This window comes from Lingula anatina, chromosome 6 (genome assembly GCF_051362555.1).
Source record: "Lingula anatina isolate TDL-2025a chromosome 6, LinAna3.0, whole genome shotgun sequence".
NCBI classification, from domain to species: Eukaryota; Metazoa; Brachiopoda; class Lingulata; order Lingulida; family Lingulidae; genus Lingula; species Lingula anatina.
Genome location: NC_141772.1, coordinates 10,095,862 through 10,119,294, shown reverse-complemented (window position 1 = coordinate 10,119,294; position 23,433 = coordinate 10,095,862). Strand labels below are relative to the sequence as shown.

At 35.0% G+C, this 23,433-nt stretch overlaps 1 protein-coding gene and 1 long non-coding RNA gene across 4 annotated transcripts in view; both read left to right on the top strand.

The window, feature by feature from the left end:
• LOC106162479 (uncharacterized) overlaps positions 1 to 23,433 on the top strand; it is a 135,701-nt gene that overhangs the window by 25,395 nt on the left and 86,873 nt on the right. For all 3 annotated transcript variants that reach the window (XM_087014717.1, XM_087014716.1, XM_087014718.1), the window contains one exon: positions 10,844 to 11,247. In XM_087014717.1, coding sequence (XP_086870843.1) covers positions 10,844 to 11,247 — 404 coding nt within the window. The remainder of the gene's footprint in view (positions 1 to 10,843; positions 11,248 to 23,433) is intronic.
• Positions 15,151 to 18,131, top strand: LOC147761107 (uncharacterized). Its single transcript, XR_015335182.1, has 2 exons — positions 15,151 to 16,634; positions 17,702 to 18,131. It is a non-coding gene; the product is annotated as an uncharacterized LOC147761107 (long non-coding RNA).

Sequence of the window (23,433 nt, the reverse complement as noted above, 5' to 3'; positions counted from 1 at the left end):
TAAGGCCCCCTATACCCATCTCTTGGATTTAGGTCACCTATAATCTCAACTCGTTCCACGTAAAATTTGGGCTTTGTCGGTATTGGGGTCTAGGTGTGGCATTCATTGCAATGCACCCTTGTCCAAAAATGGCAAAATTAAATGCTAATTATCTACCCTACGGAAGGAATTATGGGAAAAATTTCTACAGACGGCTTTCCAAAAGTCATATGTGTAGATTTCAAATATGCCCTTGGATTTGACCTTTGACCTTAATTTCAAGGTCAAACAGGCCAAATTTTTCAAAAAAATGAATTTTTTTACAAAAAAAAAATTATTTGCGCTGTTATTCAGACACCACACAGACTAAACCAATAATATTATTGGAAAATGATACCCTTCAGGTCATCTTTCATCTCCGTGAATTTGGGGTCAATCAGTGCATTTTAACGGGAGTAGCGGCCATAAGATACCGAAACTGAAAACTGTCTCTAATTCGGGAACCGTTAATGCTAGAGACCCATTCTTTTTTGCATTTTGTAGAGCATGTAAAGCCCAACACTGGAGGTGGTCTCCGTTTTTTTGTATTCCATACAGTTTTCGAGCTACGCTGTATCAAAAAGTACATATTGGTGGTGAAAGCAAAATGTGCAGTACGGTAATGGATAATAAATTTTGAACTCTGGAAAAATAAAACATAAGGCTTGGCAAAGCAGACAACTTGTGGTCAAAAATGACATTATTTTATCAAATTTGAACTTCTGCAACTTCAGAGCACCTCCCATTTCAAGAATTTTGACCAAAATGACCTTTTCTTTATTTTAATTAATTTTTTCTGTAGGAAATTTATGGCACATTAAGGTAACTCCAAAATTATAACACTTAGTCCCTTATATCTCCAAAACTGGCAGAGATAGGTCCATAGTTACTATTGAACTTGAATAGGAAGTCATATACTGGCAATCTAAGTGTGACCTTGAAATTGACCTTTGACCTACTTTTTATCATAAATTGAACTTTGCAAATTTTGGTTCCCTTTTATCTCCAAAACTGGCAGAGATAGGTCCATAGTTTCTATTGAACTTGCATGGAAAGTCATATACTGGCAATCTAAATGTGACCTTGAAATTGACCTTTGACCTACTTTTCACCATGAATTGAACTTTGCAAATTTTGCTTCCCTTTTATCTCCAAAACTGGCAGAGATAGGTCCATAGTTACTATTGAAGTTGAATAGGAAGTCATATACTGGCAATCTAAATGTGACCTTGAAATTGACCTTTGACCTACTTTTCACCATGAACTGAACTCTGCTAATTTCTTTCTCTTTTAACTCCAAACCTGGCAGAGATAGGTCCATAGTTACTATTGAACTTGAATAGGAAGTCATATACTGGCAATCTAAATGTGACCTTGAAATTGACCTTTGACCTACTTTTCACCATGAATTAAACTTTGCAAATTTTGCTTCCCTTTTATCTCCAAAACTGGCAGAGATAGGTCCATAGTTTTTATTGAACTTGAATATAAAGGCATATACTGGCAATCTAAATGTGACCTTGAAATTGACCTTTGACCTACTTTTCACCATGAACTGAACTTTGCAAATTTTGCTTCCCTTTTATCTCCAAAACTGGCAGAGATAGGTCCATAGTTACTATTGAAGTTGAATAGGAAGTCATATACTGGCAATCTAAATGTGACCTTGAAATTGACCTTTGACCTACTTTTCACCATGAACTGAACTCTGCTAATTTCTTTCTCTTTTAACTCCAAACCTGGCAGAGATAGGTCCATAGTTACTATTGAAGTTGAATAGGAAGTCATATACTGGCAATCTAAATGTGACCTTGAAATTGACCTTTGACCTACTTTTTATCATGAATTGAACTTTGCAAATTTTGGTTCCCTTTTATCTCCAAAACTGGCAGAGATAGGTTCATAATTACTATTGAACTTGAATAGGAAGTCATATACTGGCAATCTTACTGTGACCTTGAAATTGACCTTTGACCTACTTTTCACCATGAACTGAACTTTGCAAATTTTGCTTCCCTTTTATCTCCAAAACTGGCAGAGATAGGTCCATAGTTTTTATTGAACTTGAATAGGAAGTCATATACTGGCACATATTGGTGGTGAAAGCAAAATGTGCAGTACTGTAATGGATAATAAATTTTGAACTCCGGAAATATAAAACATAAGGCTTGGCAAAGCAGACAACTTGTGGTCAAAAATGACATTATTTCATCAAATTTGAACATCTGGAACTTCAGAACACCTCTTATTTCAAGAATTTTGACCAAAATGACCTTGTCTTTATTTTAATTAATTTTTTCTGTAGGAAATTTATGACACGTTATGGTAACTCCAAAATTAAAACATTTAGTCCCTTATATCTCCAAAACTGGCAGAGATAGGTCCATAGTTACTATTGAAGTTGAATAGGAAGTCATATACTGGCAATTTTACTGTGACCTTGAAATTGACCTTTGACCTACTTTTCACCATGAACTGAACTTTGCATATTTTTCTTCCCTTTTATCTACAAAACTGGCAGAGATAGGTCCATAGTTACTATTGAACTTGAATAGGAAGTCAGAGATAGGTCCATAGTTTCTATTGAACTTGCATGGAAAGTCATATACTGGCAATCTAAGTGTGACCTTGAAATTGACCTTTGACCTACTTTTTATCATGAATTGAACTTTGCAAATTTTGGTTCCCTTTTATCTCCAAAACTGGCAGAGATAGGTCCATAGTTTCTATTGAACTTGCATGGAAAGTCATATACTGGCAATCTAAATGTGACCTTGAAATTGACCTTTGACCTACTTTTCACTATGAACTGAACTTTGCAAATTTCTTTCTCTTTTATCTCCAAACCTGGCAGAGATAGGTCCATAGTTACCATTAAAGTTGAATAGGAAGTCATATACTGGCAATTTACTGTGACCTTGAAATTGACCTTTGACCTACCTTACGATGAACTTAATTTTGATTGTACCATTTTAAGTTATATATATTTTTTGCATATTTTGAAAATTCTTGTTGATTGCATTTTTACAGCTTGTCAAGCATAAGACTGGTGGCTGTGTCCCTTCTTTTGTGTATGTGGGGGTCTATACGAATGCGCTTGCTCCAGCTGGTGGTACAATATTCGGAGGCGGTATCGCCTCTCTGATCCTCTAGTTGGATAGTGTTACCCTTCAGGTCATCTTTCATATCCGTGAATTTGGGGTCAATCGGTGCATTTTCACAGGAGTAGAGGCCATAAGATACCGAAACTGAAAACTTTCTCTAATTTGGGAACCGTTAATGCTAGAGACCCATTCTTTTTTGCATTTTGTAGAGCATGTACAGCCCAACAATGGGGGTGTTGTTTTTTTGTATATCATACAGTTTTCGAGTTATGCTGTATCAAAAAGTACATTGTGATGGTGAAAGCAAAATGTGCAGTACGGTAATGGATAACAAATATTGAACTCTGGGAAAATAAAACAAGGTTTGGCGAGGCAGACAGCTTCTGGTCAAAAATGACATTATTTCATGAAATTTGAACATCTGGAACTTCTGAGCACCTCCCATTTCAAGAATTTCAACCAAAATGACCTTTTCTTTATTTTAATTAATTTTTTTCTGTAGGAAATTTATGGCACATTATTGTAACTCCGAAATGGTAACAATTAGTCCCTTATATCTCCAAAACTGGCAGAGATAGGTCCATAGTTACTATTGAACTTGAATAAGAAGTCACATACTGGCAATTTAACTGTGACCTTTAAATTGACCTTTGACCTACTTTTCACCATGAACAGAACTTTGCAAATTTTCGTTCCCTTTTATCTCCAAAACTGGCAGAGATAGGTCCACAATTACTATTGAACTTGAATAGGAAGTCATATACTAGCAATCTAAGTGTGATCTTTAAATTGACCTTTGACCTACTTTTCATCATGAATTGAACTTTGCAAATTTCCATTCCCTTTTATCTCCAAAACTGGCAGAGATGGGTCCGTAGTTACTATTGAACTTGAATAGGAAGTCATATACTGCCAATTTACTCTGACCTTAAATGGACCTTTGACCTACTTTTTACCAATAACTGAACTTTGCAAATTTTCATTCCCTTTAATCTCCAAAAATGGCAAAGATACGCCCATAGTTTCTATTGAATTTGAATAGAAAGTCATTAGAGGCAATTTACTGTGACCTTTAAATTGACCTTTGGCCTACTTTTCACCATGAACTGAACTTTGCTAATTTCTTTCCCTTTTAACTCCAAACCTGGCAGAGATAGGTCCATACTTACTATTGAAGTTGAATAGGAAGTCATATACTGGTAATCTTACTCTGACCTTGAAATTGAGCTTTGACCTACTTTACACGATAAACTGAACTTTGCAACTTTTTTAATGATTAAACTTTCAAAACTGTCAAAGATAACGCCCATATTTACTATTGAATTTGAAGAGAAAGTCATTAGAGGCAATTTAAAATTGACCTTTGACCATCTAAGTGTGACCTTGAAATTGACCTTTGACCTACTTTTCATCATGAATTGAACTTTGCAAATATCTTCCCTTTCATCTCCAAAACTGGCAGAGATAGGTCCACAGTTACTATTGAACTTGAATAGGAAGTCATATACTGGCAATCTAAGTGTGACCTTTAAATTGACTTTTGACCTACTTTTCATCATGAATTGAACTTTGCAAATATCTTCCCTTTCATCTCCAAAACTGGCAGAGATAGGTCCATAGTTACTATTGAACTTGAATAGGAAGTAATACACTGGCAATCTGTGACCTTGAAATTGATGTTTGACCTACTTTTTATGATGAACTGTACTTTGCATGTTTTCTCATCTTTATATCTCCAAAATTGGCAAAGAAATGCCCATATATAGTTACTTTTGAATTTGAATATGAAGTCATAAACTGAAATTGACCTTTGACCTACTTTTCAACATGCATTGACCTTTGCATATTTTCTTGTTAGTTACATTTTTTTTGCATATTTTGTGAATTCTTGTTGAATGTATTTTATAGAGCTTGTCAAGCATAAGACTGGCGGTGGTGTCCCTTTTTTTTTTTTGGGGGGGGGGTTCATACGAATGTGCTTGCTCCAGCTGGTGGTACAATATCTGGAGGCGGTATCGCCTGTCTGATCCTCTAGTTTCAATTGTGGGCTAGTGTTTTTTGGTTCGGGCTAGTAAAGTTTGAGAGTCTGCTAGCCCGAAGGGATAGTAGTCTAAAAAGTTTTTGGCACAGACTGAAAATTCTCCTTAAATTGCTTCCATTGCCTTTAGTACTGTTAATCATAAGCACTGCATGTACCAGTATATCTTTAACTAATCAATATCATAACTTTTTTCATACTTTCACATTTTTATTACTCTCAACCTACAAATTGCTACTCCCAGTATCTCCTCTACTCAAAACAATGACGTACTGTTATCTGTGCACTGGAGCTGGTTTAAGAACAATATGTCTCATTCTTAAGTCTCTTTCAACTTCATATCACACAGACGGAACTTTGCAATTGAGGGGGGGACTGATGGTTACATTTTCAAGCATTCAATTACATGATGGTTAGTTCTTTGCTTCTATGAAAGCAGGGAAAACAGTGAGTTGATTTGATATATTGGAAAAATCACTTGTGAAAATGGGCAAAATAAAAGGTTAAAATAGGCTGCAAAAATAGCCAGCCCATCGGACGGGTAATTTGTAAATCTTACCCACCTGGCGTGAATGTAACCAGCCTCAGCCATTTCATACACTGGCAGTGTCAAGAGTTATGGCCAACTACAAACTTCATTCTCATTTGGTAAGGCCACACTTTTTTATTTTTATGGATGACATCCTCTGGGGACCCCAAAATTGGTGCGAGCGGGCGAAAAAAAAAAAAAAACAGTCCAAAAAAAAAAAAAAACTGCTTAAGAAAAGTTATGTTCTCAGTACACAGCTGGAAACACTAATTTACCACAGAAACACGTATCAAATTTACAATATGCCTTTATCCATGCTCTCAAAATATTAAAGCATTGTGAATAGGGCCTACTTCGTAGAAAGGTAAAAAGTCATGAATATAAATGCTGCATATTACCAAATCTATTTAAGGTTATTTCATGCATTCTGTTGGTATAGCAATCAATAAAACAAATATCAAATAAACAGCGTGTCTTTATTTGTACTCTCAGAAAATTAAAGCATTGTGAACACTTCACAGAATTGTTAAAAAAATGAAGCAAAGATGGGCATATGCTTCCTATTACCAAATCTAAAAAAGGTAATTTCGGTCGATGCCATTTTGACTACTTCGACTCACACGTAGCAGCCAACTATCGGGTGGCCTGTCCGACCTTCAGTCCACCAAATACCACAACGCTCTTGTCGACCCTTTTTTCGCTACAAAAAAAACCTGGTATGTGCTGCTTTGGACAGAATGTCACTGACATTTTCCGGGCGATGATTGCTGGCCGCGGACAGCCTTTCGTATAATTGTAAAAAGGTGATATCTCCATGTCCAATATCAATGGCAAACCAATCCAAAACGACGGCCCCCGTTCTCTTTATGACTTTAATTGTCGTGTATTTTGAAATTAATGCTAGAAATGAATTTGACGGCAAAGCGGCCATATTTCCACGTGGTGATAATACGCATGTGCAGGAAGCGCATTTTCGCACTCGGAACTACTCGGATGTCTCCGCAATGGACAATGACAGTATGGAGCTTGCGGAATAAGCCGAAGTTTGCTGATTGCATTTCCCGTCAAATTCAATAACGACGGGGTGTTTTTTTTTTTTTTTTTTTTTTTTGGGAACGGACGAAAATCGGTGCGCGCGCAGGATGTCATCCATAAAAATAAAAAAGTGTGGCCTAATGGGTGAAAAAAAAAACAATTGAAAGTGGTTTTATCTTATGCACATTTTTTTTTTCATTTCTCCACACATTTGCCTGAAAATCCACAGGGATTATGCCAATTACATTAACTTTCAGTCCAGGATATTTCAGCAAGTTACTTCCATTAGTTCCCAATTATGCTTGTTTTGGTACCAGATATACTTAAGTCAGTTTTTCAGCTCACCTGAATGTTGTTGGCCAGGTTGCATTACTGGCTTAAAAGTCAAATTTCAACACCATCAATTTCATACTGCATAAAAAGAAGCATGTTTACTATTATTGTTAAAATATAATATTATTTCCCTATTTAAATATTTGAAATTTTTCAATCATTTCAATAACAGTATCCATTTGCATGCCCCTGCTGTAGCGAGGTGCCACCATTTTGATTTAACTTCTCCAACTAACTTAGTCTAGAAAATCACCATTTTCTCACTCATATATATATTTCTTTGGTCCTTTAAAAATAGCAACAATGAGAGATAAGAAACATACCTGGTTGTTAAACTATATATCATTTCGTGACTCATGATACAAAAGAGATTAGCTGATCTTTCCAAGATACGCACGGGTGCAGTATTGGGCCTTTGTGGTGCCATAACGTCCTTACTTTATTCTGAAGATATGATTACTTGATTTGTAAGGATAGGTAGATCTCCTAGAAAAGAATACAAGAATATGTGATAAGTTGAGCAGAATCAATAATGTTTTCAAGCCAGCTAGAAGCATGTGCACAATCCAAAAAAGTAGGAACATTCACAACAGATCAGCAAACCCAAGCTGGGTGCCAATAACCCGTTGAAACTGTTCTCATTGACCTTTTTGGTGTACCAGGTGCCAATTTTTAGTGAGAACTTTTCCTGCTTGTGGCGCCACTTGATGGGGCAGCAGACCCACCTTCCGCATTGTTAGACTGTGTTTGATGAGGGGTGGGGGGCACACATTTTTGTTGTGTGCCCGGATGTTGAAATAGGAAGAACAAAACTAAAAACAGTGGTTATTTTGAAATCCCATCAAAGCCTGTCTTCCCCACACAAATACTCTCTCCACATTTACCCAACCCTACTTCTCCACAACTAACACACATACACCCATACCTTACCTTGAACTTGAATGTGCTCAATCTCACTGGTGGTACAATACCAGGAGTTGGTATTGCATCTCTGATCCTCTTGTTTTTTTTTTAGTTTTTTTTTTCTTATACTGGCATTTTCAAAGTGTGATTATGACGGTAGTTATACTGAACCAAAATATAAATGCACGAAACTAAAATGATCAGTTGAAACAGATTATTATGAAATATGCCCAGGTTGATGGTTTATTTGTGCTTTGATGGATTTGTTTTGATCAAGTATAGTGGTCTGGTTTCACTTGGTCGCTCCCCGTAAGTATATTCAAAGGTTCAGTTTTTCCACTCATAAGACTAATGGAGCATGAAGGAGTGGATGTCAATCTGCATGAACAATACACAGACACTCCTTACAGTCTAGGCAATAAAATGTGCATTTCTGTCACATGTCAACATGCCACAGATGTCTGAAATCATGAGGGAGCATGCCATCGAGAATGTGCTTCATTCCACTGTCATCCGCCTGGGAACACGCTTCAGAGACACTGCATGGTAGCACTAGGAATCGCCCACATGCCTGCTGACCACATGTTACCACACCCGCTATGTCACCCATCGAACACCTGTGGGATGTTCTGGATCAGCATTTTGGCCATCATGTTCCTGCTCCAGAGAATGTTCACCAACTGCGAGCAGCACTCCAGAAGGAATGGGCTAATATCCCTGCGGCCACTATTGACAACTTAATGATGTCCATGCACTGTCGGTATACTGCTCTGCGTGAAGCTAATGGTGGCCATACTCATTATTTGTCTGTGAACTCAGGATGTTGACCCCCATAGTGTATAGTTGATGCCCTAACTCAGACTATCCATTTAAACTTCCTGTAATGCACTCAAATGAATGTTTATTTGTTGAGGAAAAATATGTTGTTATTGTTGGCTATATAATATACTCTAGTTCCATACATGAAAATAAATCAACAAATTCTTTTGTGTGTTTATATTTTTGTTAAGTATACATATTTATTCTTAATGTCCACATTACCTGTTGTGGGTGCTGGTATTTAGAATTTGGTTTTGGTTTTTGTTGTTAAGCATTATGTAATATTGTATTAAAATTGACCAAATAACCTTTTTGTGCATCAGTTATTTTTTGCTTTTAGTTGTGAATTTGACAGCTTTGCTGCCTTGTCCAATAAGTATTCTGGTGGTGCATTACATGAGAAAAAAAGATAAAAAAGTTCTTTAATTCTAGGTTTAATTGTCTTCCTGTTTTCTTGTTGTAGTTTTAAAGAAGTAAATGAAAAAACTTGGAAATAATCAAATCAGTAGATAGTAATGATGACAAATGCCAATATTTCACTAAATATTTCATTAAAAATCAATGAAAGTCAATTGTTTATTGTACCACCAGCGTAAGCACTGGCGGTACACATGGTTTTAGTCCCCTCTGGTCCGTTCTGCCGGCTCCGTAACCATGTTACCGTTACCGCTTCTCCTCCTAGACTACAAGGGCCTGCGTACCCATCTCTTGGATTTAGGTCGCATATAATCTCAACTCCTTCCACGTAAAATGTGGGCTTTGTCGGTGCTGGGGTCTAGGTGTGTCACTCATTGCAATGCACCCTTGTCCAAAAATGGCAAAGTTAAATGCTAGTTATCTACCCTACGGAAGAAATTATGGGAAAAATTTCTACGAAAAAAATATTTGCGCTGATATTCAGAAACTAATCAAACTTAACCAATAATATTATTGGAAAGTGTTACCCTTCGGGTCACTTTCATCTCCGTGAATTTGGGCTCCATCGGTTCATTTTCATGGGAGTAGCGGCCATAAGATACCGAAACTGAAAACTGTCTCTAATTCGGGAACCGTTAATGCTAGAGACCCATTCTGTTTTGCATTTTGTAGAGCATGTAAAGCCCAACATTTGGTGTGGTCTCTGTTTTTTTTTTTTGTATTCCATATGGTTTTCGAGTTGTATCAAAAAGTACATTGTGTTGGTGAAAGCAAAATGTGCAGTATGGTAATAAATTTTGAACCCCGGGAAAATAAAACATAAGGCTTGGCGAGGCAGAAAACTTTTGGTCAAAAATGACATTATTTCATGAAATTTGAACATCTGGAACTTCTGAGCACCTCCCATTTCAAGAATTTCAACCAAAATGACCTTTTCTTTATTTTAATTAATTTTTTCTGTATGAAATTTAAGGCACATTATTGTAACTCCAAAATTATAACATTTAGTCCCTTATATCTCCAAAACTGGCAGAGATAGGCCCATAGTTACTGTTGAATTTGAATAGAAAGTCATTAGAGGCAATTTACAATTAAAATTGACCTCTGACTTACTTTTCGATGAATTGAACTTTGATTGTACCATTTTTTTTTTTTTTTTTTTTTTTTTTTGCATATTTTGAGAATTCTTGTTGATTGCATTTTATAGAGCTTGTCAAGCAAAAGACTGGTGGTGGTGTCCCTTTTTTTGGGTGGGGGGTCCATACGAATGCGCTTACTCTAGCTTGTGGTACAATATCCGGAGGCGGTATGGCCTCTCTGATCCTCTAGTTATTATTATTATTATAACTACCTGTTCGTAATCTAATTGTACTAATATCATAGCTTATATAAGTTTTTATTTACTTTGATATTTTTCATTCATTATTATTTTATTTTTGTTCATTAGTTTATTTATTTCATGTTAGCTGGATTTTTATATTTTCTGTATTTTACTATATTCATATTTTTGATGAATTAATATCAAATTAATTTTATTCAATTCTCTTATTATTTATATCTTTTCTATCAATTTAACCGTATGTGATAAATTTATTTAGACACACTACATTAAAAATCAGAATAAAGAAGTGATATTTCTCATTCCAGGCCAGTGCTTGAAAAAGACAAGTATGATGCATTTTTGGTTCACAGTAATGTTGATGCTGCATTTGTGGAAAGTGTCATGGATATATTGGAGGAAAGGGGCATCAGCTGCTGCTACTCAAAAAAAGATTTCCGCCCAGGTAATTCAACAGTGACTTGTATCGAAGAAGCCCTTGAAAAGTGCACGTACTTCATTTTATTTCTTTCCAAAGACTTTCTTACAAGTCCTTGGTGCAATTTTGAAAGAGGTATGGCACTGAATAAGGCCACAGAGACGGGAGAAGACATCATTCTTCCTATCCTGTTGGATGTGTCCCTCGAAGATTTACCCCTTAGTATGCGGCACTTAACTCATATCAGACCTGATGACACTGATTTTGTGAAGAAGCTGTTTTTTTCACTTGGAGGTGAGTATTGCATTTTATTATATAGTGTGCATGTAGATTTTTTTTATTGTACCACCAGCGTAGGCGCTGGCGGTACACATGGTTTTGGTCGTATGTTCCGCCCATATGTTCCGCCGGCTCCTGCGGCTCCGCCGCCAAGTTACCGTTACCGCTTCTCCTCCTAGACTAATAGGACCTACGTACCCATCTCTTGGATTTAGGTCACCTATAATCTCAACTCGTTCCACAAAAAAATTGGGCTTCGTCAGTGCTGGGGTCTGGGTATGGTGCTCATTGCAATGCACCCTTGTCCAAAAATGGCAAAATAAAATGCTAATTATCTACCTTACCGAAGAAATTATGGGAAAAATTTCTACAGATGGCTGACCGAAAGTCATATGTGTTTATTTCAAGGTGGAACAGGCCAAAATTATAAAAAAAGAATTTTTTTACGAAAAAAATATTTGCGCTGATATTTAGAAACTACTCAGACCTAATCTATAATGTTATTGGAAGGTGTTACCCTTCAGGTCATTTTTCATCGGTACTTTTTCACGGGAGTAGTGGCCATAAGATACAAAACTGAAAACTGTCTCCAATTCGGAAACTGTTAATGTTAGAGACCTATCCTTTTTTTGCATTTTGTAGAGCATGTCGAGCCCAACACTGGGGGTGGTCTCCGTTTTTATGTACAGACACAGATGTGTCTGTACATATTGCCATCACCTGCGTCTGTCGTCGCCGATGGCGATGCCGATGCCGATGCCGGCGCCGTGCACTTTCCTTGTAAACACGATAAGTGGAGGGCAGTTTTACTTTTTGGCTTTATATTTACAGAGCTGATGAATATTCATAAAATGCAGGTCAAGTTCGAAAATCAGCATGATCGGGCCATTATTGTAGAAGTTATGCTGTTTTTTCACTTTTCAGCATATTTTTCACATTTCCTCAGATTCAATTCTTAGGCATGTTAACAGTTTCATTATTTAATTAATAAGATATTAAAAGTGTTTGTTTGACATTTCCTGCATCTTAAGAACATTGTTAGTTGATTATGTAAAAATGATGGTAAACTTGTTATCGTGTATTGTGTAATAAAGTGTCAAAAATGGAAATAAACTCATATCATTGTAGTTTGTCAGATTCAATCATTCACTATGTTCAGAATCTCAGAATGGAGGAAATTGGACATTTAACACTGTTGTATTGATATTTTTCCTATCTCATCAATTTTCTTAGTTGATCGTATAAAAATGGCAGTAACCTGTTAATTTTGTTTTATGTTAAAAAAATTGTTAAAAATGGGAAAAAAAAACATTTCAGAACAGTGCTGTCTTGTTTACATTTTGGCATTTTCAAGTTGTGACTTTGAAGTTCCATGGTCCTGAAGACCTTTGCTTGTCACATTTTCTGAATATCCATGATACTAATATTTTATTATTAAAAATTTATGGTCATTATGCTGTTTAACATTATGTAATATTGCATCAAAATTTGAAAAAAACCTATTTTGGGCACTGCTCCCATGATGACCATTTAAGAAAAACCATGTCACTTACTGTTCTCAAACAGTACAGTAAATATATATATATATAGATATGTCTGTACATATTGCCATCACCTGCGTCTGTCTTTGCCGTCACTGTCGCTGTCGCCGCCGCCGGGGCCGTGCACTTTCATTGTAAACACGATAAGTGGAAGGCAGTTTTACTTTTTGGCTGTATATTTACAGAGCTGATGAATATTCATAAAACACAGGTTGAGTTCGAAAATCAGCATAATCGGGGCATTATTTTAGAAGTTATGCTTTTTTTTCACATTTCCTCGGATTCAACTCTTAGGCATGTTAACAGTCTCATTATTGAACTAATAAATACATGGTTTTCTGTCTGTGCGTACATACCCTGAATTCGGTTAGCCTTACTGACGAGAACAATGGACGTTTCTTACCCCTCTCTAGGATTACCCCTGACTGTTTCTTTGCAAAAAAGTCGTATATCATGTGGTTTATACTCTGTCTACAGATATGAAAAAACATGTAGTGTATTGAAAAAATTGCAACAGAGATATATTAACAGTCATCTTCCTTGTATTTACGTGAAGCAAAACAGCGTGAGTTACGAAAGCACACTGATTCTTGTCAGGTGTGGATTCTTTTGTCTCCGATGACCGCAATTGGACATTTTCAAGTATCTTTGGGAGAATGAATGGGTTACAACATGTGACCAGCATAGGGATATGGGCTTGGTTTGTGCTGGAAACCATCCACACAGGGAAAAACGAGCCTATAACGAAATATGTCATGGGATTAACTTGCAGATGTCAGTGTAGACAAAAAGCCATTTGAATGTACTGGTGCCACTTGGTTCAGGTAAGAAACGGGTTTGTTTGTATTTTAATACAGGCTAAAAGCCAGAAAAAAGTTCACTCAGAAAAATGATCTAGGTGCAATTTTTTAATGCTAAACGGTCCATTTTTTTCTTTTTTATAAAGAAAAGCCCCCTTTCAAATAATGAAATTGCAGCCTAAGGACCTGTAATAATTCTGTCTTTTAAGCTATATTTGTGTGGGTATTTATGTAGGTTTAAGGGTATTTGGGTAAAATAAATTTAAGGGTAACAATTGGAATTAGATTGAAGCTAGGGCTGGTCTTGGCAAAATTGCTAGGATCATCATAATTTATATTCGAAACCATGTCTTACTTATAAAACATGGACAAATGGGATAATAATATATTTTTCATCAATGTATCAATTAACTTTGAGATAAGTGTTTTCATGTGTCTGTAGTAAGCCATATTTATATTTCAGGCATATTTGAGAAGTGTTATTTGACACACAGTGATCTTATGGTCAGCAAAAGAGTCCAAAGCCTTGCAGAAACTGAAACTAGTGTGGAAATGACGGGTGTTGTAGAAAGGCATGTATGTAAACGAAAGCCACAATATAACAAATGCTGAGTTGATGCATGAGGCCCTAGTTTCTGCAGATGGAGTGGAGGGGTGCTCTTTTGCTGCCATTTTCTACATCCAGCTTGACAGACATCTTCCAAACCTGCATGGACTAGAGTGTCCAATTACAACAATTTTGCTTTCTTGATTCCTACAACATGAGAAAAGGTGTCCCACTTCCTTGAGCAGTTTTCAGGGGCGGATTTAGGCCGTCTTCTGGGTCTTCCGGGTTTACATTGACGGGTATCTAAGGTTTTCTGTCGGAAGACGGTCAAAAATGGAAGATGGATTAACAAAGATAATTTGGAAGACTGTCAGAAAATATCTCTGGATCCGCCCCTGAGTGATATGAGTGATACTGATGTTAAAGTTAATTTGGGTTTTTCTGAGGCAAATGTGCCAATCGGGCAACATGGTGGATCGCATTGACTTCTATGTAAAAGTTGGCAGACTTTGTCCGAAGATTTCATACTTCACAGTGCCTGACCACTTGTGTCACCCTTACGAAAATTTCCTATAGGATCCTATAGGATTCCTATAGGATCCTATAGGATCCTATAGGAAATCTTATAGGATCCTATAGGGCACCTTTCCTATAGGATTTCCTATAGGATCCTATAGGAAATTGTTGTAAGTTAAAATCTTGAGAAAAATACATATCTTATAAACAAATATCATTCTAAACAAAAGATATTTGATATAGGTCAATTTTATCAGTGGAATTGTCAATTATATATCACTGTTAAAGTAAATATGCTTTTTATTGTTTATAATGCACAATCTTATAGTCATCTATAGGATTCTATAGAAATTCTTTAATTTCTATTTTAAAGAAATCTTGAAAAATTGATCGTTTGTAAAGTAATCTTTTATGGAGAAATATTTTATCATTATGAATGTTTTTGTACCAAATCATTGAAGCTGAAATTATTTTTTTAAAATTTATGTTCAGACCTTTACAATAATTCCTATAGGATCCTATAGGAAATCTTATAGGATCCTATAGGAAATCCTATAGAAAATCTTATAGGATCCTATAGGAAATCTTATAGGATCCTATAGGAAATCCTATAGGATCCTATAGGAAATCTTATAGGATCCTATAGGAAATCTTATAGGAACCTATAGGAAATCCTATGCTTATTCATATAGGAAATTTTTATAAGGCCGGGTTGAATGAAAAAAAAAATGAATCTGGTCTAAATATCAGTATATAATTTTAATTTTTAATTTATGTTCAGACCATTACAAAAATTCCTATAGGATCCTATAGGAGGAATTTCTATAGGAACCTATAGGAAACCCTATGCTAATTCATATAAGGAATTTTTATAAGGGCGGGTTGAATGAAAAATAATGAATCTGGTTTAAATATCAGTATATGATTTTGATTTTTAATATATGTTCAGAACATTACAAAAATTCCTATAGAATCCTATAGGAAATTTTATAGGAATTTCTATAGGAACCTATAGGAAATCCTATGCTAATTCATACAGGGAATTTTTATAAGGGCGGCTTGAATTAAAATAATGAATCTAGTCTAAATATTAGTATATAATTTTTATTTTTTATTTATGTTCATACCATTACAAAAATTCCTATAGGATCCTATAGGAAATCTTATAGGAATTTCTATAGGAACGTATAGGAAATCCTATGCTAATTCATATAGGAAATTTTTATAAGGCCAGGTTATATGATAAATAATAAAACTGGTCTAAATATCAGTATATAATTTTAAATATATTTTCAGACCATTACAAAAATTCCTATAGGATCCTATACGAAATCTTATATGAATTTCTATAGGAACCCATGCTAATTCATATAGTGATTTTTTATAAAGCCGGGTTGAATGAAAAATAATGAAACTGGTCATAATATCAGTATATAATGTATTTTTACTTTTTGTGTGATCATATTCACTTACTTCATATTTTTTCTATTATATTGAACGTCAACCTTATCTAATCGGATTTTACTTGACCTTGGCTGTTTTAAAAAGTGAAAATGCAATCCTGCCTAATATATAAAATATAATGTAAAAGTATAAGTGAACATTATGGGTATAGTAATGTCCCTCATAAAGGATGGGAAATGGGGACAAATTAAAATAATATAAAGATACATTATAAACCATGCTCAATCATTTGTAAGGTTTAACAGTCAACTGATGTTAGCTAGAGAATGCCCTACTCCACCAGCCATAACCACATATTCAACAACTGTGAATTTCTTTTGTTAGCCTGGCACCTATTATTAGGTCACTACTCCTGTAGCTATTGTTACACTAGTAACAGTAACCGCCTATTAGGTGTTATCAGATGTGTGGTATCCTGTCTAAGTCTTTGTTTGCTTTGAGACAAGCAGCAAATGAGTATACAGCTATCAAGACAGTTTAAATTCAGGAGCATAGTGGAAGGGTACAGAGTGTAGAAAAATCGGATTGAGGAAGGTATGTATTACAGTAATGCATTGGATCATCTAATCAAATTGAAAATGAGATAATTAATTGATCTAATTTGTAGTGTACCTTGTAAACATTATAAATATATATATATTACATTAAACAAGTTATATATTATAATGAAGAAAAAAGGATACGTAATGCAATCATTGTTTAGTCTCTTTATTTTTTATAGGATAAAAACTGTGATCAATTGTTCATATTTCTTTAAATGCAGTTGAATCTAAAAAAAAATGACATTTCATTTAACTTTTGGTTTGTGATTTATTAAAAATTATCTATTTAATGTTATCCACAACTGCCTCCAAGGGACCATCATGATATATAACTGAGGAAGACCCATGCTAATAAATAACATACAATTAACATGTAGGAGGGGCTGTCAGGGCAAATTTCATTACCTCACACGTTCTTCAGGATCGTTTATTTGCCAAGTTTTCTTTCCCTTTAATTTCTTTTCAACCCTTAATGTGAGGTAAACACCATAGTTTGTTTAAAAATATTTTTTGCTAACCTATACATAACGGAAATGAAATGTGCATTGTGAAAATCTGACCATTTTGCTTACACAAAAGCTATAAATTTTAACTTGGGGATTGCTTTTTTGTGGTTTGGACTGATGACTTAGGTCAAGCAAAGACTGGTGAGAATAGGGAATTACTGTTTACCCTCAGAAATGAGTTTTCTTATAGTTTTTGGGACTTTTTTGGCCCTGGCAGCTCTGTAATGGCCCAATTGCATATTTAACCAGAGTAGAGTTTTCTCCAATGCAAATTTCTGCATTTTAAAATGCATTTCTGATTGTTCCTGTGGACTTGGTCCTATGAAATATGTTCATGTTCTTTATATATATATATATATTTTTTTTTACAAATTATCCAGCTTTAATACCTTGTCTTTGAAAAAAATTCAGTTAACTAATAAAGGCTATGAATTGCTCAAAATAGAATTGGTGCAATGATTATTATTGATCTCATTAGAAAATTTTTCCTTCATCATTTTGCATTTTTGTAGATATGTACAATTAATTGAAATTCACAATGTCTATCTTTCAGAATACATCTGCAAATGGTTCAACACAACTCAGGCAGAGGTTAAGAAGGCCATCACAGTAAAGTTGAACAATGTGCAAAAGACTTATCACAGTAAAGTTGAACAATGTGCAAAAGACTTTTGTCTGAAATTCTTCAATTATTAAGTGACTAAAGCAGTATGCTGACAATGGACATGGTCTGGCCAAGGGAGGTTTTAGCCACTCATTCTGGCAGGAGTTCAAACTCACACAAGAAACAGACAGTGACGCCACAGCTTGACAAGACATATTGGATACTTGTGATAACTTATAGAACTTATAATTAAAAAGCAGTAGCAACACCATTAAATTTGCAAAAATCTATAAAACAGTTCTCTAGTAAGCTGGTTGCATACCATACTGTGGAATATGTACATACATTTATACATATTGAATAAAGAATGTAAACATGATATTCTCTTTTGTTTTGAGGGACCAGTGCCTATTACCAATTTTGCCAAAGATCCAACAATATATAAAAAGCTGTAAAAATATTCAAAGCAGTTAATATGAATTTCTATAGGTTCCTATAAGATTTCCTATAGGATCCTATAGGATTTCCTATAAGATTTCCTATAGGATCCTATAAGATTTCCTATAGGATCCTATAAGATTTCCTATAGGATCCTATAAGATTTCCTATAGGATTTCCTATAGGATCCTATAAGATTTCCTATAGGATCCTATAGGATTTCCTATAGGATCCTATAAGATTTCCTATAGGATCCTATAGGATTTCCTATAGGATCCTATAAGATTTCCTATAGGATCCTATAGGAAAAAGGGACAATTTCCTATAGGATCCTATAGGAATTCCTATAGGATCCTATAGGATATCCTATAGGAAATCTTATAGGATCCTATAGGAAATCTTATAGGAAATCCTATAGGAAATCCTATAGGAAATTTTCGTAAGGGCAGTGAAGATGAGTTATTTACCTGGTCGATTTCCTTTACAGGCCTTTGTAATTAGCCGCTGCACACCTGGTTATGAGATAAAATCGGCCCTTATATAACTGCCGATCATTATCTGTGATCGGGAATTTTACAGCAGAAGATTTTGAAAAGACAGTGCTTGACCTTTTGTGTCTGGCGGGTTGAATCATTTACCTGGACTATTGAGTTAGCAGGCCTTTGTAATAAGCTACTGTTTAACTTGCTACGGGATAAAATTGGTCTTAACTGCATACGCAAATGTCCACCCTAAGTATATACAGGTACATGTACATAAGTTGGTGAAATAGGAATGGCTTCTTAGAACGTGGATCGTAAGAAAGGCCTGGAAAATGTGCAACACTGAGAAGTTATTAGAATAAGATTTCTCCAAATTGTGATTAAATCACCTGCTGCTGCAATAGCCAGGGGAACGGCAATGTCATCGGTCCCATGGCCTCTTTGGTCTGTACATGTACCGGTATATTAATGCAAGCCTGGAAGGACAGCATAAACAGTTGCTTGCTAACTTTTTGGAAGAGAAGACACGTGATGTTTCCTGTATTATATATTGGTAGCTACGCGTCTATGAGTGTTTACAATCTTATTGTGCACTTTTCTGGTACGAAAATTAGCGAAATATCATGGAAGACAGAACGTTAAGTTTCAAAATGTACAAGGTTAAAATTAAATTGAATAACAAACACGGTAATAAAGCTGTATGTTATTTTACCAGTTAAGGTCGCTTTATTTATGGCAACTTTTTTTTATTTTACTTGATAACTTAAAGATTTAGACATTAACTCACATTAACTCTCGGTGAGCAAGATCACAAACAAGGAAATTTTTTCTTGTCCAGAGAAGTCTTCTCTGAAATCTTTTGCTACCAAGACTGAAGAGTAATTGTAAGGTCCTTTTTTTTTTTTTAGACCACAGTTATGAAATGTGTCAAAAAATAGCTTTTGATCAAATTAAAGTCTAGTGGGCCAACAATCGGACTAAAGAAAAACTTAAAGCACAGCTCCACCCTCTTGAATATCTCACTGAGTTACACAATGGATGAGCTTTAAAGTCATCTAAACCTTTGAAACTATATTCAAATAAAGTAAAGGAGTTTTTACTGAAGGAGTTTAGAGGGGCACAAGAAACAGGCCAGCAGAACCTAGTATTTGTGAGCATGAAGATGAGAATGAAATGTCAGTAAGGAGGGTTACAGACTATTCAGGAAGAAAAAAATCGGCAGTTATTTTTGCGTGTATTAAAAACTTAATAAACTTAATGTTATGAGCTGTAATGTTTGATCTAAAACTGGAAAGATGTTTCCTAACACCAGGATATATTTTGCAGTTGTGTTAGTTTTGCATTTTGAATAGAAAATTATATTGTTTTGCTACATTATGATATAGTTTGTAATATTCACGACTAATGTTGCACTGCTTTGCATGTATTGCTGTATTATAATTTTGTGATTTTTTTTATTATTTGTAATTATTCATCTGAGACAACAATAAACTAATTTGAATATTTTTTTTAGTTACTGTATGCTCATAAATAGTCACCAAAAAGTGGTGTGGATGATTAAAAAAAACTCTTGAAAATTAAAAAAGATTTGTTCTGGCTTTGATCTCATAAATACTATATGGCATATCCTGATCTCTATATGATAAATATTGCACCAAAAAGAAATCGTAACTAAACTAAGATTTTAATTTGTTTATTAATATATATATATATATATATATATATATATATATATAAATTATCATGTAAACTCTCAAGTTAATTGCCAGTGCCTATCCAAAGTAATAGAACCTAAGATTTATTTCCTCTAAACTTTTTGTCTATACAAATTAAAAAGTCCATTTATGGCAATTTACAAAAATGAAGCCCAGTGACCTTGACCTATGACCCACTGACCTGATATTCATTAGTACACATCCACTTTCCATGCTCACCAGCCCTATTAATTTAGTAACAACATTGTAGAGCAAAATGTTTTAATAAATTTATCAAACCCATTGTCTACATAGACTTGAATGAATCCACCACAATTTTTTGCCTTAAAAATGGCCAACTTTGGGGGTATTTTTCAGTACTTGTTTTAATTAATACAGCAGTAAATTTTGAAACTTGATTTGGAGTGATCCATATCTGCCTAAAATATTCATGCAGTTTTATAGCTGTAAACCCTGTGAAGATGGAGATATATGCAACTAAAGATGGTAGTGTCAAAATTGGACTTTGGGGAGAGGGGTGTTATAAATGGGTGTGGCTCTCCCAAGCAGGGTACGTCTTATCTGAATTCTACATATATCTGTGGCAAGCCAAATGATTGTTTTCAATGTTTGTTAGGTCTAATATTTTTTAGTTTTCGCCATTTTTGTTTAATTTACACAAAATATATCATTATTTTTCCAAGGTAAAAATGGAGTCTCAAAGAGCTAGGCTACAAAAGCCATGACTTATAATAGGCTACAATTCTCTGAAGAAAGGATATTTTTGGGATTCCTTCGTAACTCATCAATAACTTCCTAATATGCCTCCATACAACAAATTTGGTTGAAATCCGCTGACCCCCACCTTGCCACCCTGGGCTGGTTCTCTCGTGGACAAGCTCTTAAATAGGTAAATAGGAAATCATATACTGGTAATCTGTGACCTTGAAATTAACCTTTGACCTACTTTTCATGATAAACTGCACTTAGCAAATTTTCTGATCTTTATATCTCAAAAACTGGCAAAGATACGTCCATACTGTAGTTAGTATTGAACATGTTGCCCCGAGGTTTTCTCTTTTGTCAGCATATATGCAACACTGACAACACATTTCAAAGAAAACCAATAGGCCTATTGTCTAGAGAATCACAGGAGTGACCAATGTTAGGAAAATGCAGGTCAATTCGAAAATTTGCTTGATTGTACCATTTTTCCTTATATTTTTTATGTACAGACACAGATGTGTACGATTGGACATTTCCCGTTATAATAATTAGCGAATTCGTCACAACTATGCGGTCCCCACGACCTGTCCAACTCCTCATAAAGCCACCCCTGAATTCCCCAGTCATCACAATCGGACTTTCTACTCAACTTATCTGCATCATTATTTTCTGAGATCTAGGAAATGCGAACTATTTCCATATTGATATCATTTAGCTTTGGCTTCCTGCTGCCCACATCTAAAATTAGCTTCACATTTTGTTTATCACTTAAAATCGTAACTTTTTTGCATTTAAAAAAATTAACATTATGTAATAACACTCTATGTACCGCTTCCGTTTCTCTCCATGTGGAACTTTGCGCCACTTCCCATGCATTCCAAGTGTCATGCATCACCGAGTGTATTAGCAATTGCTCTGAGTTTGATAACAAATGCCCTCCGTAGCCTGCTCTTGAAGCATCACAAAACATTCTAATGTCTGCCGTAAATTCTGTCAAATGACAAAACTGACTTTTCCCTTCATTGAGCTCTTTGACATTCTTGAACCAATATTTCAACTCATCCTCTGCTTTGTCCGTCACATATACATAACCATCCCATGATAAACGCTCATTTATAACCTGGTATATGCATCTTTTACGCAATCTTACTTTGTCACCAAACACACACTGTGTAGATATCAGTTGACCAGCAATTGATGCTAATCTTTTCACTTTAACCACCCAGTTAAAGTACGCAAATGCATCAATAAATTTTCAATACTTTGCAATAATTTTTCAACTCTACTCTGTGTTAAACGCAAGATGCCTTTTTTCATATCCCATATCAAACCTAGCCAATTAACATTTTGTGCTGGTTCCCACTGACGTCTGTCTTCAGCTATAATGAACCCTAAACATTCTAATTCCGGCTTTATCAAATTACTAAACTGAGTTGCTTTTTCAAAATTCTCAGCTCCTGCTATACCATCATCAAGATACATAATGACTTTATGTCCTTCTGACTTCCAATGTTTTACAACTTCCCTCATGATTTTAGAGAATATAAAACCTTAGGCCACTCCAAAAGGTAAAACAGTGAAAACATAATAACAATTTTTCCATTCAAAACCCAGAAATTTTACAAAATCTGTAGCAATCATTACATGATGATAAGCTGATTTCAGATCAAAAGTAAATAAATAATCTTTTTGTTCATATAACCCTTTTGCTATTTCACCATTTTCATATTTGAATTTAAACTGATATAAGTGCTTGTTAATATGTCTACAATCTAGCACCAACCTCTTCTTCCCAGTGCCACTTACTGCAACTGTCAATGGATTGACCACCAAAGGTTTATAAGCACTTTTGAAACGCATTTTCTTTTCAACAAATTATCTATTTCATTTGTAACAAATGTTTCATTTTCCCTGGCAGATTTATTGTTTTTTGCCATTTTTTGTAGTAAAACAGAATATATTATATTTCTATGAGTTATTCACAATGTTTTTATTGTGAAATATAGGTTTCATATGAAGAGTTATTATCCCTTTAATTTCAAAATATTTTCATCACTATCTTATTTTGATAAGTATTTCGCTATTCTGTCATCTTGATGCAAATTTACATGATTATTTTCAAATTGGCGTTCTCTGGACACTCTTTCTTTTAGTGCTCTCTTTCTTCACATTCATAACATCTCCCCGGCTTACTATTACTAGGACTGTAAAATCCACTTGAAGTGCTTGGTTGACTGCCCCTTTGGCTGGTAGAATTATAAGATCGAAAACGGACATTCTCCTTCCTTTTGTTCTTCTCGGCTTTGATCTTCCTTCCACTCTGCTTTGGGCTTTTAGAATT